A 17,279-nucleotide genomic window follows, 5' to 3' on the forward strand; every position below is an offset into this window, starting at 1 on the left:
TCTTCTTCAACACAGACATGAAAGTCAAGCCAGTTTAAAACATCATTAACATAATCAACAAGGTCTGTGGTTAAGCAGCAGTTGCAAAGGATCTGCATTGTTTTGCGATCCAGGAAAAGGCCTTAAAGGGGCGATTCCCCAAATTTAGTCACATTTTAAGTCCTTTTAGTATTTTTTGGATCCAGATTTGCCTTATAGGCAAAAATTTCTGGTTTGAGGACACACAAACCCATCCTTATGCGATCACAAGCGAGTACACTCAGTGTCAGTCCCAGGTAGGGATTAAAGGGAGGGCTGGATAAGGAAGAGCATCTGGTATAAAATCTGTGCCACATCAAAAACAGCGAATCCATCTGCTGTGGCAAGCCTTTGGGAATGAGCACACAGCTGAATGTCCTTTTATTATACAAGTCCTGGAACTTTATGATCACACCTTGTATATGCTGAGGATTGATGGAAACCTACCTTACCGATGCCAACCAGTAATCTCAAGATTACCAAGATTACTGGTTGAATGGCTTTAATTATAAGGGGATGGGCGTAAACTATTGTTTATCATCGTTATTGCGTCTGGAAAACAAGAATAAATGACAGCTTTTTAAGCTGTAATGTATTTACAGTTCTTGCTGGGTTGATTTTCGTCAGGCTTTGTGATCACCATATAATTTATGCTACCTCTTTTCTCAAGAGGTCACCGACTGCCATTGGGTTTGGATCAAAATAAGATTTCACAGTGAGATAAAGCCCACCTCATCTCATGCCTTACAATTGAATGCCAAGAGCCCCAACTTCCCTGGTGATCATTTCACCTCAAAGCGGAAAAGCATTCGATAAAAATAAGCAGCTTACAGTTATACCCAGGGTGCAAATTACATTAATCCAGGCCCATGTGGTCCAAGCAGGACATGACTAAGTAATCAGCCATCCAGAAACATTATTCATCACAGTAATCAATGCCTCTGCTTCTGGTCTGTGAGAGGCCAGGAACTGATGAATGGAAAAGCATAGTGTTTGTTTCAATTTCTCACCTCCCTCTTGATATCATCAGGACAAATTGTAAAATAATGGATGCAAATTTATTTTTATAATTTTGGTTCCCCACTAGTGTCTCTGAGGAGAAAGAAACAGCATGAGGATGACTCACGAAAATCTAACGTTTTGCAAAAAATATCCTTTAATGTCACTACAGAGACCGCTTTTCTCTACAGTTTATTAAGTGCTTTCATTTATGCCAAAGCGTACGAATGTTGTAAATCTGTATTTTTAAAATATTACTGTATGTCTGTTGTTGACACCTGTATCTTACTGAATATTAAAGATTGGTATTTTATTTTCAGATCACTAGTTTTCAGTGCTTCTACTCTTGATCTTCATTTTATATTGATCAGACAGTTCAAGTAACACCAAAATATGTCAATAGGGAAACTATGAGGTCCTACAGTGGCAACAGCACATATGTAATGTGGACAAACAGACCAACTGCTTCTGGTCTGGTCAAGCCAATAGTGCTGTCTATCCCTTATCTACCACCAACAATAAGACATTTCCACTTGTTATACAAATAACTGTTGTATGGAGTACCACACTGGTGCTCACACTTCTATATTTAATTTATCTGTACCTTGACTGACAGTCTGAGCTGCTTTATAATACTTCATGCATATTACATACATATAACCAGGAATTCACTCATTAAGCATTTCATTCTCTACAAAAGTATAAAAAGACTCACATAAAACACTGATTTTTTTTTTCTTAACAGCAGTTAAAAAAGAAATGGTGGCATGGTTGATCAAGGTTGTGTGTGACTAAACAAAAACATTACAGTTCTTTCACTGGCGTGATGACCTCTCAGAGTTCGTTGTGTTGGAGTCCCTGGCGAGAAATCTTGTTGGACAAATCCTGCATATGTTTCTTCATCTGAAATCAAACACACACGCCATTTAAATGCAAGACCACTATGCAGCTAAACAGGGACTTGTCAACACAAATGATTATTAGTTTACTTCCTATGAAAACAACAAGTTTGCTTGTTTTCATAGTAAATTGTAATTCTGTTCACATTTCAAGCTCAAGTTGCAGGGAGTGAAAACTGGAAAACCAGTTGTCTTGATTTTATTTATGCATTTATGTTACTGTATTGGCAATGTTTGTTAAATGCATCTGGTCTGACACTGGACTTTCAGCACACGTTAATACATACACTTCACTTAGATAAGTGTGGATGGCTTTGAGATGGTTATAAACTTTGAAGCGCAAACAAAAAGCTGTGAAAATAAAAAGCCACTTAACACTGGGACTACTGCAGTCCTCCAACAACCAGACCTTTCCAGCCTTATAAGCAATTACCAAATACTACATATAATTTATTATTCATTTCTAATGCGGGTGAGAAGTCAAACAGCATATTAAATGCTAAGAGAACCTCTTTATTCTTACTTACCTTGTAGCCCATCTCCCTAGTCTTCTCAGCGAGTGTGTCATACTTTTCCTTGTTCCTCTTGATGTGCTCTGTGTCTCCTAGAGCCTCCACATGCTGCAACTTCTGATGGGACAACTCCAGCTGCTCCTTGTAATGACTGTGCTTCTCTACTTTAGTCTCAAAGTGACGTAGCTCCTCCTAAATGAATAAGAGCAGCCAACATAGAGGGGTGTAAGTTCAGTTAACCTTCAGTTACATGCACAGCTGAACAAGTAGCTTATATGTATCTCAAGAGGCAAATAGAAGCAAAGTGCCACAGAGGAAATTCAAGCTAAATGTTTCCTGTGATAGATTTGATCCTGAAACCTGATAGAAACCCCAAAACATTTAAATTGAGTTGTTCACTGCAATCTGCTGCCCAAGGGGACAAACGGTGAAAGGAGCACAACGAGATCCAGGAGAGTGGAATACTTGTGAATTTCAAAAGTGCAATACATAAAAATGTGATCATAATAAGTTGCACTTACACCGTACACAAGTAGTACTTAGCTACTAAGTAGTGGAAAATAATACAGTTAATGCTTCTGTGCCAGAAGAGCGCTTGATTAAAAAGTTTTGTGGAGTTGGAGTTAGATTGTAGCACCGCATTAAAACAAAAAGTGTCATTTAGGAACAGACAGGGCAAGAGCGTGCTCAAAAACATAAAAGCAGTCACAAGAGATGTAAGCACTACCTTGAGAGACTCTAGCTCATCGTTGCTGAGGTTGGTTCTCTTGGCAGCCTCCCACAGTTCAATCACACGCGGCTCCCGAAACTCTACAGACCAGGAAGGGAAAGGCAGATGAAAAGATAAACAATCCAAAGAGACATTTTGGAGCCACAAACACTCAAGAGGAAGGCAGCTCTGAGGAGGAGCAGTCGCAGCAGATATTTCCTATCATGCAATCACAGCAACGTATCACTTTATAGAAATACACACAAAATATGAAAGAGGCAAAAAGCTCGCATTAAGAATTTAATCTTGAGGTGCTGTCACACACACTCTTCGCTCCTGAAGTGCTACAAAACTGCAAGTGTAAAAGGAAAAAAAAAAAAGAGGGGAGGGGATCAAAAACAGATTTCTGCAAGAGGAAGCAAAGATGTGAGGGGAACGAGTGGTTTAGTATGAAACAACCTGGAGGTAGAGGCGCAGCAACAAAATCATTATGGATCAGCAGAAGGTACAATGCCTTCATCTAAACTTCTCGACAACCTCCCACTGAAACCTGCACCTGCAAGTGAAGCCTAACGCAAACTCTGCAGCACACTCGACTAACAGCAGCCTTACATATCTGAGGAGTGGAGATAAAATGCACCGGTGAGTGAAATGCTTTGTCTGTTAAACAGCACAAGGCCGAGCTGTTCGACGTCACTGGGCGAATGCAGCGTAGCGAGCTGCTTTCAATGAACGTCTTTAAAAAATGCAAAACACTTAAAGCCATCAGCCGTGATACAGTAATGTGTTATTATGATTACAAATCCTAGTAATTAAGCTGATGAGATAAATGTGGCGTCTAATGGAGATGCAAAAAGAGACAAGTGGAGCGTGTGTGTGCTTTTCATGTCTCACCGCTATCTTCGGTGAAGCCCTCGTGGCTGAGCTTACGGAGGCGCTCAAAGCCCTGGTTGAGGTCTCTCATTTTGTGCTTCAGCTCTGTGTGCTTCTGCTGCAGCACGTGCTCTTTGGTATCACCCTCCAGGGAAGAGATCACGTTCTTGTGTATTTCTGTTGAGAGGAACAGATGAAAGGAAATAAAGGGGAGAAGAGGGAGAGAGGGGGCAAATTAGAAGTGAAAAGCCCGCAGGGTTGTGTGGGTGGGTGGGTTAGATAGGAGTGAGGGCAGAGGAGATGGATGGAGAAAATGAGGGATAGATGACAGAAGGGAAAAGGAAAGAGACAAAAAGTAAATTAAACTAATAAAAGATAAAAAGAAAGCAGCTTTTTACATTATTACATTAAATAACCCGTTAAAGCTTAAAGTCATTTTAGAAAACTGGCTTATTTGTCATTTATTTAGCAACTTTTTCACGAGAACCTTGAACAGCCTGTGTGGTGCTAGAAAAAGGAAAAAGCCAAACAAAGCCTAAGTGTACAGCACCGCACTGACTAAATGATAACGGTTGACATTTGAATGAAAAAAGGGGAAGAAAAAAAAGAAGAGAAGCCAAACTGGATGAAAACTGAGGAAACTAGACAGGCAGTGGATGGACGTGGAGGTACTGTGGAAGTTCACAGTCACTCCCTCAAGGCAACATGTGATTGGCTTAATATTTAAAAGCATCAGACAAGCAGAAGAAATACCCCCGGCTTGTGTGGCAAAAACGCAGCGCTGTGCAGCGCTATCGGGAAAGTTCTGGCACGTAACAGCTGCAAAGTGTCAAGTCACATCCGAAGAAGACGTGCCTGTCCTCCCCGTGCCTACTGGAAACACAGTGGGGCCTGTCAGCTCCTCTTAAAACTCACAGCTTGATGTGATTTGACAAGCACTGATAGAGCACAAAGTAGTGGGTGGTAACATGTGCAGTCTGATACCTGCCACCTACGTATATGACCACAAGACTGAGCAGACAGACAGAGAGTACTTCAGACTTCAACCCTATAAAACACGGGTGTGCAGAACAGCCATGGCATCTAGAAAAGATTACTTTATAACCTCGTAAGCCTTATTTCTTACATTTCTTACATTTACTCCGCTTTTGTTTTTTAAAATGATTCTGATATGATTACAAACACCAGCTAGGTCTGCACAGAATAAAATAGCAGTAAATGGCATAAAAGGGTCAATAAGAGCTGCTAAGATAGAAAGGGATATTCTGTAAGAGATCTTGAATAGACGAAGGACGAAGCAACAGAAAGGAGGACTGGGTTGAAATGCTTTTAAACCTGGCCTCAGAAAACACTAATAAAGCTAAACAGAAGTAGTGCGACACACGCGCTTGCAACGGATCAAAGGGAGTGATTCACATGGCTCACCCTCAGTCCTGCTGACGGTGTCCATGAGGATGTTGTACTCGTGGATCTTGTCCTTGTGGTGCTGGAACTCCCTCTTCAAGTTCAGCAGCTCCTCATCAGAGAACTTCCCTGAGATCTTAGCCTGGTGGGGGAAGAGGCATTAGAGATATAGAGGATTTCGTTTCAAAGGCATCAGAAGAACGAGGATCTTTTGCAAGGGAAAGACTTTACTATCACAAGTAGCAGTAAAAGAATCAACGCTCAGTACAGCAGGACTGTTTGGTAAGAGTCTGAGAAGGTTTAGGCTTATTAAGTGTAGTGATTTTAATGATTACATTTATATGAATATTTTAAAGCCATTCAACTATATTGGACATATAAAAATAGTCAGAGATTGCTCATTTTCACACAAAGACTTTAGAAAATTGGGGAGTTGGGGTCTACGGTGTGAATGCTGGGGTGGAAGAGAAGCTGAAACAGTGATGCAAGGCAGCAATCAGTGTTGTCAGTGTATGATGCAGCTCGAGTTTCCTGCTTGAACTAGCTCACGCTGCTCCCTTTGTGACTGGTTGGCCATTAAACAAGTTTAGATCTTACAGATTTGATGTAATTTGATAAATGAGTTATGAAGTTCTGATTAGACTGAATGTATCTGATGACTGTGTATGGAAGAAACCCCTTGAAAGTGGATTTGCTGTGTTCAGTGAAAATGATGAAATCAGAGACTCACTAAACATTTTACAAGCTTGTTACCTTGTAAAGTGTTTAGTTCTCTTGTTCTTTGTTTCTTGGAAGCCGAGTGGCACTAAGGTGATCTGAAGTTCATGTCCATAAGTTTTTATTTTTACAGGCTCTGGTAAGGTTTTTAAAGAGGAACAGCAACAGGGTTGGCATTGAAGTCCTACAGTTACACTACAAACAATGCAAGCATTAAATCAAAGCACCTTACATAAAGCAATACTTCAGTATTTTCAGAGTTATGCACACAAACACAAACCTTGTTCCAGAGTTTGTCCAGTCTGGGATCCTCAAATGCATCTTCCTCCTTGATGTCGTGATCTTTCAGTGAGTTGCTCTCCAGTGGCCGTGTGTCCCTTTTCCCATCCATCCCATACTTGGCGAGGATCACTGCATAACACAACCACAAGACTTTAAACAAACGCTGTGTTGAATTATCCTGACGTGAGCCTCTAAGGAACAACAACAGAGGCTGTATCTTGGGAGGAAGCGGGAGATAGGCAAGAGAATCTAAAGTGACTAAGACATACATATTAATCATTTAACAAGACTCTAAACCCCTTGACAGTAACTCATAAATTTCAAAGGAAACATCAAGGGGAGTAGGATCCCTAATGAAGGTAAAGAAGAAGTAGAGCCAGACCAATATATTTTTAGTGGTTATTTTATTTTCCTGGGGCCTTTCTGGGTGGAGTCCAGCTTCTTCCCACAATCCAAAGACATGCAGTTAGTAAGGTTAAATTAACTGGTAATTCTAAATTGTCCATAGGTTTGAATGCGAGTGCGAATGGTTGTCTCTGTCTGTGTTAGCCCTGTGACAAGACTGGCAACCTGTCCAGGTGTGTACCCTACCTCCCTATGGTACCAACGATAGGCTCCAGCCCCCCCGTGACCCTGACAAGGATAAGCGGAAGAGAATGAAATATGCATTTGTTGTCTAATATAAGCATATACTCTTTTTTTTCCCTGAAGAAAAGCAAAAAAGATGCTTGGTGTAATTTAAAAACTTTGTAATCACATAGTTGCTGGTGACTTAATGCATCACTGCACGTAATTTTCTCCCAAATGCGAAATTAATCACTTTCCACCAGCTTCATCCAGTTATTAGTAGTTTCATGGTCGTCACTGTAGCTAAATTTTCTTTCTTTGTCATAGTTTCTATCATATATCAGCCAAATCTACATAAACTGTGACTTAGCAGCAAAACACAGTCAGATGTTACCCTGACTGACATATGATGACAGCCTTCTCTGTTTTCTTTATAGCAACTAAATAAAAGCCAAACAATAACTTGGTCACCCTACCGAGTCAAAGACCCCTGGGAAATCATTTTGGGCCAGTAAGTCTGTGCCTAAGTTAATATGGAAAAAGTGAGTAAGTTCTGATCTATTATAAAGCTATAGCTCTTTGGGGACAGGGGTGGGACATGGTAAATGGACTGGTTCTTATATAGCACCTTTCTACTCTACCTGAGCTCTCAAGGCCACTTGTCTCACTCACCCATTCACACAAGCACTTTCTTCTATGTAAGTGCTTTCTAACATTCACACGCATTCATACTCGGATGGATGCACTGGAGAGAAACTTGGGGTTAGTATGTTGCCCAGTGATATTTGGCATGCAGACTGGAGCAGATGGTGATTAAACCAACTTCTGATTAGTAGGTAACCTGCTCTACCACTTGAGCTACAGCCACCCTGGACAAAGGCCAACTTCATTGGATTTATAGGTTTCCTTTCAGGATTGTTTGAGTGCCCATGTCTGCTGTATTATATTATATTTCTGTGTATATAGCACATGATAAGGCTGCCAATGGCTTTTAAAAACAACCTCGAATGAATATTTTTTTCAAGACATTAAGTAGTATTTGTCAATTAATTCATTTAGTAGCAGTGGCATTGTGAACAACTCCACAATTTGGCAGAATGTCTACATCATTAAGTGAATAAGACAAGAGATAATAATAATAATAATGATAATGATAATAATAATACATTCAAAAACCTTTATTATTATATATAACTTTATTATTACCTATTATTATTGGCAAATATTTGATAGTAAAAAGTAGAGGTGGGAATCACCATACATCCCACGATACGATATTATCACAATACTTAACGCACGATACGATATTATTGCAATTTTTAAAAATATTTTGCGATATTCACATTCTGTACATAAAGGTAAACTTTATCAATATTCATTTTATCTAATATCAAAGTCTCACACTCAGTCTTTCTCTCATTTCAGTTTTATTGTTGACAAACTGAACGGTTTGTATTACAGTCTAGTCCAACTTAACTGAATGCAACCATCTGGTACAATTACAGCTATTCTGAACTATGCAATTTATGAAAACTATGCAGCCCCTTCAGCAACTGAAGAATTTGAAAGTAAATTAAAACAAAAATATAATTTTACATTAAATAAAAAAGTTTTAAACTTAATTAAAATAAAACATGTCTTAAATTAAAATAAGTAAACTGTCATGTTTATTGCTGCCAAAAAAAAGTTAAACACATTTGGACAGTGAAGGAATGTCAGGATTCTTGCTCAGAAAAAGGATCAACATGCTCTGAAGTCAGAGCACAAAAACCTTTTTTGTAACAAAATATCGATTTCTGCTGTCCCTGTATCGATACATTATTAGCAAACAAAATATCACGATACTACACAGTATCGATTTTTTCCCCCACCCCTAGTAAAAAGGTAAATATTTGTCAGTGACTGTTGACCTGTCCAGGGTGTACCAGCCACGCTCCAGTTATTCTGTGACCCTGAACTGAATAAGTGGTTAAAAAAATGGATGAATTTGGCAAATTGAAAAACAAAGCATATAAAGATGGACTTGGCACTGAGAAATCTCTGCCCTCATTATTCTCCAGTAAACGTTTATTGTAGGTGCTGATTCAGCACCATCACAGCATTTTTGCAAATCACCAGTGTCATTTATTAACTTCAAGAAGTGTGTTTACATTTAAAATCTTCATTAAGACAGTAGAAAATCTCTGTGGTGCTGGAGGAGTTAAACAGTTTACACTTTCATCGTTGTGTGTTTACGTTCTCCGACTGACCGGTGTGAGGAGTGTCTTTTGGCATATAAAATACATCAAGAACAAGCGCAGAGGAAATGAAGGTAATGAGGGAGACAAAATGACTGTGAAGCTCAATTAGAATGAGTTAAGGAGAAGGACAGGAGCACGGAAAAGATGACTTGATGCGCTCCTTAAACATTTATATTTAGCCAGCTAAAGGAGGGACTGTGTTGCTCTGCCTGTAGCAGGAAGGTCACTGCACCACAGGGGAGCGAGGAAGGAGAGGAACCAGAGCAGGTGGACTGCTGGCCGAGCTCTCACAAGGAATAAAGGGAGATACAGTATGCCTATCCTTTAAAATCCTACAATAGCACCTCAGTCTAAACACTGCTAAATACTACATAAAGAATATCTAAAACGTAATTCAAAATACAGAAATATCTTTTTACCCACAGCCTGAATAGCACAGGAGAAAATTAGCATGCTTTTAGTAAGTCATCTGCCAGGTGACAAGTGAACAGATTAAGTGACATATGAAGAGTGCTACTGATAACAGCAGGAAGGAGCAGTGGGGGAATCACTACCACAGCTTAGAAGTATGACCTTCAGAGTTTATTTCAAATGACAAACCAGTACATCAGAAAGTTTACTCCGGTTAAACTTTTACTTTTATGGTCAAGTATGTGATCCTTAAACTTTGCTATGTTTAGCACATATACTATAAAAAAGTACATGAACTTAATCTATCATTAAACATTTTCTTTGTCTTTGTTGTATGGACATCTACAGTATATGCCTTGACTAAATTAGACCTACCTAAACCATCTGTCTTACCATGTCTCTTTTTAGCACTGGGTTTAAATGACATTGAAATTCAGAAAGTTTAAAGTTAGATTCAAGATTATTATTTTTTCTTACACCACTAGCAAAGCAATTTAGGACCCGTTTCATGTCTACAGTGGCAAGAAAAATGGAGGAATCTCAAGCGTCTCAGACAGTTTTACAAGATAAAACTTCTGTAAAGTCTTTTGTTTGTGTTTTTGCATGAGAGGATTTAGTTTTATTATTTTCCAAGGTTTGAAACAAAAATTAAAGACGCTGTTCACAAGCCAGGTGTCATTAACCTTCTGCTTTCCCATATTAGACAAAAAGAAAATTTAAAGGAATAACTTTAAATTCATTAACTCTAAAAATATCTGTCTTTTTGATGAGAGAAGATGGTTCTTACCAACGCATCGTGACCCACTGATTAGAGAGGCAAGATAAGATGCTGAAGATGGAACTACTATGCAGGAGAGAAGGAGGCAGATCACAGAGGAGGTTTATAAATGTAATTGAAGAGGACATACAGAGGGTTGCGGTGGCAGAGAGGATGGAAGATGATGCTAGGGATAGGCTAGATGATCTGCTGTGGTGGCCCCTAAAGGAAGCAGTGAAAGGAGAGGTAGAAGAAGAAATCCTGTGATACTCTGATCCTGTTTTTTTGTTGCCTTTAGTGACTACCAGTGTGTTAGCATACACAGTTGCAGTCATTATTACTAATCAAACCCATAAAAATGTCAGTACAGGGATTGTTAAAGATGGTAATTAAGGATCTAGAGGAAACTGACTCAGGACAAAGCTCTAACTACTGCTGACTGAATCAGTCTGCAGGTTGTCTTACCATGGAAGTTGCGCCTGAGCTGGGCCTCCTTCTCCCCATTTTCATCGAATCCCTCCACCTTCATTTTTTTCCACTGCAGCTCATCTTTCTCCTGGATCTTCAGGTCACTGTGCAGCTCAGCCTGCCGGACTGGAGACAACTGCATCTGTTGAATCCAAAAGAGCAGAAAATGTTGGCTTTGTTAGAGAGGCAGAGGGAGAAAGTTTGCAGAAACAGAAAAGTACACAGAGAGATATTTTTTTCCATAATCCTAATTTTGCTCACAATAACAGTCTATTAAATATTGACCAAAGGTCTGATGAGGTAGCTGAAGAGGCAGTTAAATGCTAAATGATGCTCACTGGGATTAGCCGCAGTAAAACGCATTTTTCAACAATTTTCCAATACCAAGCTTGGCCCACCTTCTTATCTGTAAGTACCAACTTCACAATGAACAACTAAGGAAACGTCCACCTGATCCCCTGGGTCTGTGCATAGCTCAGTACGTCGATCACGTATGTATCTCTTATTGCCCTGTCTTCATTGTTTCAGCATTTTCCTCAAATTATTTGTGCTACATAAGTCGTGCTGTTGATCGTCTTAAATACATACCCTTTGAGCTTTCTCCCAGACCTGGTTTAGCTTAGCTATCCTGAACTCCACTGCCTGCCCATCTCTGTCGTTCGGTTTGGGCTCATTCAGCTCCCGAGTGTATTTCCCGGCCATTACACCAACGCCGAGACACAAAGCTGCGAACAAATACTGCAGCCTCATTTTCAAAACAACTCTGCACAACTAACGACAGAAAAAACACCACCAAAATACTTAAATGAACCACACAGCACCACAAACGGGGTATTGTTGTGATTCACTGGAGCACCGAAAGTCATATGCTCAAAAGAGGCGGGCATTTCCGCGAGAAGTGCACTGTGGGATATGTATTTTCTTGGCGCAGCCTTTCTGTAGCTACTAAAGCGGAAAGAGCGTTCCTTGAACTACACTGGAAATGCCGCTCTGCGCTGTTACCTAGCAACAAGGCTGCAGACTCCGACAGCAAATAGAAAGCCTCCACGCGTTTACTGTACTAGATGCTGTCTCTATTTTCAAGTACCCGTTGAAAAGACCAAGTAACTTTAAAACACTGGGATGAGGGAAACACCGCTTTCTTAAAGGAGATACCAAAGAAGATACCTGACTATAACAGTCATCCAGTTAACTGGATGCGAAGTTTTTCTAAAAGAAAACGAAAAGAATTTGATATCCATTATCCATTATTATTATTATTATGGGATACTGTGTAAAATATAAGTAAAAACAAAAAGCAATGATTTGCAAATCTCATAAGCCCATATTTTATTCACAAAACTACACAGAAAACATATAAAATGTGTAAGCTGAAACATGTTTTTCAGCTTATGCATTTTAAGCTGAAATTTTTTTTTTCAGCTTAAAATGAAAAATGTTCTCATTTGTTGTTGGTACTTACAGCTAAGAAGGTGGGCCATTAGTTAACATTTCAATAAAAATGTTAACTAATGTTAAACTTGATGGCAGCAACCTGTTTTACTACTTGTGTAGCATCGCCTCTTCTTTTAACAACAAGTTAATAGTCCTGGGTACTTTTTGTGTTTAATGATACAACAAATGTTTTCAGTTGGTGAAAGAACTGAACTGCACACAGGCCAGTTTAGCATTGAAAGGCTACCTAAAGATTTGACTTTTTGTTTTATTACAATAAAAGATAAAACATTTACAAAAATCAAGCCTGCACATGAGTGACTAAAACCCATAAAAATAAGCCAGCAAACAAACAGAAACCCCTGCAAATCAAATCAAACCAAACCAAACAAACCAAAACAGGCAAACAGATAAAAAACTAAAAACTGTGTGCTCCTCCAAAATTGATCTAAATGCCAAAAAATGTATAAGAAGAAAAGCTTTTATTGTTTGAAATCACTGAGAAACAGAAGAAAACTGCTTTTACAGTTTGGGTCAGTGGTCAGTTACCTAAAGACCCAACTGTTTATAAGTTTAATGGAGTTAAAACACACACACACACACACACACACACACACACACACACACACACACACACACACACACACACACACACAAATATTATTAATAGTTGGTTTTGCTCACTACATATCAAAAAAAAGCTGAGATAATCAAAATTATTGAGAGACAAAATAATTTTTTTATTATTGATCCGACCTTGAGTATATTGTTTCTATAGCGTTCATGCTTATATACCACAATAACTGAAGTGTCTTTGTTCGACTATATTAAACTGTGAGGACAAAAAAAGTGAGACAGAAACACATTATACTGCACTTCTTGATAAAATTGTTTCAGAATTTATTGTCAATAAATCTGATCCAGCTGAAATTGAATTGAAGTGAAGTGAGGCTGGGAGAGAGAAAAAAAATAATGGGTTTGTGGGTGCGTGCTATGCAGCATCTCACAGGCGGCATCAAAAGTCCAAAACAAATCACACAGTCATTTGATCAGAAATCTACTGTTTAACACAGTCCTTCAGTCGTTACCCAACAGGATGAATCCAGTCATATTCCCAACAGAATGTAGACATTAGTGTTTAAAAGTTAGTGGTCTGTGTCAATTCGATCATCTAAAAATGAAAAGATTTACATGTGCATATATTGAAATTTGAAGACACAGCCTGCCAAAAGCAAATAAACCAGATGTTTCTGTGATTTTGCAGAGTTCAGTGCATAAAGTAAGAATCATTGCCACAACACAACAACAGAATATTCATGCAATAATGGATCAAACTTACAAGCAAAATTAGAGGGTGCATATAAAAAGAGGAACAGAGGCAGAAAGCTGAAGCATCTAATGTTTGATGAATGCTGATGTATTCATGCCTGGATTTAATTGTAGTTTCCTACCCGGTTGTATAAAATGTGAAAAACAAAGACAGACAAATGTTCAATAAATATCCCTTCAGGTTAAAACATTTTTAGCACCCATTTAGAGCACTGTTAATCAAACGCAGTTTCTACAAACTATCTCCCCTTTTTGATGAACCAAATTAATTCATAGTTAGAATAATTTGGCTGTTATAACTCTTTACTTTCATCACTTTGTGTTCATTTACATATGTAAGAAACTAAAAAAGATTTTCAGCCCTTATTTCTCTCTCAGCATTTCTTTTGTTTTTAATCTCTATTTACAGCTTCTACGTCTAACAGGCTTTGGTATTTAATGAGCAGAAATGTCCACCAGAAATCTGCTACACTGATTGAGCCGCACTTAATTAATCTGTCTACCTGCCAATGGACAGCTGGCTAGCATGAAAGGTCAACACCACCCAGTAAAAATATCAGAAAATTGCAAAAAAGGTATACTTTTCATTCTCTGTCCCATCACAGCGGTCTACCACACCTGCAGCATCCCCATATGCATCTGTGTACTCAGTGAGCAATGTTTGAGTGAGTTAACTGATGAATAAATAACTAAACTTTCTCTTCCTTTCTATTTTGTTGGTAAAATTTTAGCAAGAGCAGTTTGTGCTGTTGCACTGAAGTAAGAGTCTATGCCTTGTGCAAGTTTTATCTGAGTGTCTCTAGTTTCTTCCCATAATCCAAAGAGAAACTGTTCAATGATTATAACTGTTAGGCTGGATTATTGTAATTCATTATTATTGATCCAAAATGCTGCAATCAGAATACTGACAGGGACTGGAAAGAGAGAGCCAATTTCTTCCATATTGGCTTCTCTTCAATGGCTCGCTGTTAAATCCAATCAATTTTAAAATCCTTGTGTTAAGGTCTTGTATAATCAGGTCCCATCCATCTTAAAGATGTCATAGTACCATATTGCCCCAGTTGAGAACTTCCCGCGCAGACTGCTGGTTTACTTGTGGTTCCAGGATATTTAAAAGTAGAATGGGAGGCAGAGCAGGTGTGAAACCAGCTCCCAGTTTGGATTCACTGAGACAGACACCCTCTCTACTTTAAAGATTAGGGTTAAAATATTTCTTTTTGATAAAGCATATAGTCAGGGTTGGATCAAGTGAACCTGAATGAGTAATACTGCAATAGGTCGTGGCTACTGAGGGCTTCCCATGATACACTGAGTGGACCTTTTTCAGTCACTATGTGCTTCCACACCACACTGCATGTAATCATAAATCTACAGTCTGTCTGTTATTATGGCTTCCTCATATCATCCCCAACGTGTCGTGCCAGATGACTGCCCCTCCTTGAGCCCAGTTCTGCAGGAGGATTCTTCCTATTGAAGTGGAGTTTTTCCTTCCCACTGCCGTCAAGTGCTTCCTCAAAGGGTCTCGTTTGATTGTTGGATTTTCTCTCTAATATTCTAGGATCTGTACCTTAAAATATAAAGCATCTGGAGGTGACTGTTGTTGTGATTTGTCTCTCTTTCTCACTCTCTCTATCGCTCTCTTTAATTGAACTGAAAATTGAATAATATGAAATCGGCCATATGGGCACAGGCATGTATGAATGGTCTCTGTTTCTCTCTGTGTGCAGCCTTGTGATAGTTTGGGGGGAAAAAGCATGTGTGCTTCTGTAAAAACGTGTCAAATGAGATGCACACAGGAGTATTGTAATTAAGTAAGCAAGAAAATCAAGTTGCCAAAACTCTTAGTAAAGTCACAAGAGAAAAATCAAATGAAAAATGATTCAAAATGTACTCTTGCCTTGACATTTTACCTTTTTTTTTTAGTAGTGCACAAATACAATATGTCTATAGGTCTAAAAAATATGATATTGGGCCAGAATTTCTGGCCCAACTCGGGCAAAAGTCCCTGGAGAGGTAACTCAAGAAGGGGAGAGCGACATTAGGCCAGTGGGAAGCTGTGTCACAACAAGAAGCGCCACAGCAGCACGACTGTTATATAAAGCATGCTTGATGATGGCATCAATTTGTCTCCCTTCAGCTTCCATTAGGTGGAAAGACAGAAATTGTTTGAGATGTTGTATGAAAGCAGTGAGACACAGGAGAAAAAGAAGAGTGAAACAAGTGAAGCAAAAACTGAAAAATGGAAAAAGCAAAAAGGAGAAAGGAAACGACAAAAAAAGGGAAAAACTCTCAGTTAGCAGACATTTGATCAGCAGGGCTCGATGTCTTGTGGGTGTTAAGGAAAGTCATAATGAAATAAAGAGTAGATTCAATCAGTGACCTGAAACAAACACAGTCGTTAAGACCAAGTCGCTGCAATAAACAGGCTTCGATTATCTTATTACTTGTGCTAATACAACCACAGAGAACAACAGCAGCAGGCATCGCATTAGCGTAGAGTCTCTGCTTGGAAAAGCTCCTCATCAACAAAACTTTCAACATATTAAAATCTGTCGACAACTATTTCAAGGTTGTTTCAACAGAGCAGGCAATAATTTTATTATATAGGAACAATACCCAGTGTCCTCTATAGTATGCTTTTCTAAATAACTCTTGGTGAAGTAAAAACTGTTGTTAAGTGTTAATGCATATTTAATGGCTGCTGATATTTCAACTACGTTTGCTGACAGAGAAAACAAATAAAGTTAATTTCCCCCGCTATTTGTTTTTAATTATATTTTTTTCTTTTAATTATCACTCTATGCAAACCATATGAACCCTTTGATTTAGCAGCTCTTTTCACATTCTCTGGAAAAGAAATTTACTCGGATTTTCATCTTTATTTTGAATCCTGTAGGAGGTGAAAATGAAATAAAAAAAAGAATCTTAACCTCAATGATGTCTAAATTAAAAGCCTATATTGCTGAGACAGTTTGTGCTACATAAAGATAACTTGCTGTGCTGTGCAAAACACTTGAGCCACGCTTCATTAGGAAAATGGGAAACAGGTGGAGAAATGTTTTAAAATATGTTCAAGCAATCACGGAAAAAAGAATATAAAGCAAACAAACAATTTGGGCAATTCTAATAAGCTTAAAAGTCATTATTTAGTATGACTGCCTTTATTCTTCAGCACAGCCTGAACTTTAACCCTGTAAAGCCGAAACCATGAAATAATTGAAAATTGTGTTTATTGAAACCTCTGACAATTAAAAACAAAAAACAAGCAAACAAAATAACTTTGTGTTCATATCCTCCTGAGAACCACAGGGGGACATAATGAATAGACTGGGTCTCAGGAGGGTATTTCCCAAATTTGCATTTATTTTTCATAAGACCTTTTCCCACTGTTATGTGAGGCTTTTCTCGCTGTTTCATTTGCTCGACACTGGCTTCGTGTCAGCCACCCTTTCACTGAGGCCATTTCTGATGAGACTTCAGCAAAGCACAGACGAATCAACTCAAGGTCCAGAGGTATTGCTCACATCTTGTGCCAGTTATTCCTATTTTTTAATAATATTCAGATACTTTTCATCTGCCACTACTTCTTTTGTCCCCCACTTGTCCAATTTCCTCAAAAGGACACACTACGCACCATCCTGAGATATGCCAAGTTTTCAG

The 17,279-nt window shown here is 38.7% G+C and overlaps 2 protein-coding genes across 6 annotated transcripts in view; one reads left to right on the forward strand and one right to left on the reverse strand.

The window, feature by feature from the left end:
* dok7b (docking protein 7b) overlaps positions 1–1,337 on the forward strand; it is a 27,100-nt gene extending 25,763 nt beyond the window's left edge. For all 5 annotated transcript variants that reach the window (XM_087842089.1, XM_087842091.1, XM_087842092.1 and 2 more), the window contains one exon: positions 1–1,337. This exon is cut by the window's left edge and continues 498 nt beyond it. The gene's annotated coding sequence lies outside the window, so the exon portion shown is untranslated.
* The window catches only part of lrpap1 (low density lipoprotein receptor-related protein associated protein 1), a 12,672-nt gene extending 861 nt beyond the window's left edge, over positions 1–11,811 (reverse strand). The window contains exons 1-8 of the mRNA XM_006790599.3: positions 11,445–11,811; positions 10,854–10,998; positions 6,412–6,542; positions 5,436–5,556; positions 4,032–4,187; positions 3,156–3,238; positions 2,444–2,620; positions 1–1,920 (exon numbers count right to left, since the gene is read on the reverse strand). The exon at positions 1–1,920 is cut by the window's left edge and continues 861 nt beyond it. Coding sequence (XP_006790662.2) covers positions 1,852–1,920; positions 2,444–2,620; positions 3,156–3,238; positions 4,032–4,187; positions 5,436–5,556; positions 6,412–6,542; positions 10,854–10,998; positions 11,445–11,606 — 1,044 coding nt within the window. The 5' untranslated portion in view covers positions 11,607–11,811 and the 3' untranslated portion in view covers positions 1–1,851. The remainder of the gene's footprint in view (positions 1,921–2,443; positions 2,621–3,155; positions 3,239–4,031; positions 4,188–5,435; positions 5,557–6,411; positions 6,543–10,853; positions 10,999–11,444) is intronic.
* Between the last annotated feature and the right edge of the window lie 5,468 nt (positions 11,812–17,279).

This window comes from Neolamprologus brichardi, chromosome 6, assembly GCF_056152115.1.
Source record: "Neolamprologus brichardi isolate AB-2024 chromosome 6, ASM5615211v1, whole genome shotgun sequence".
Lineage (NCBI taxonomy): Eukaryota > Metazoa > Chordata > Actinopteri > Cichliformes > Cichlidae > Neolamprologus > Neolamprologus brichardi.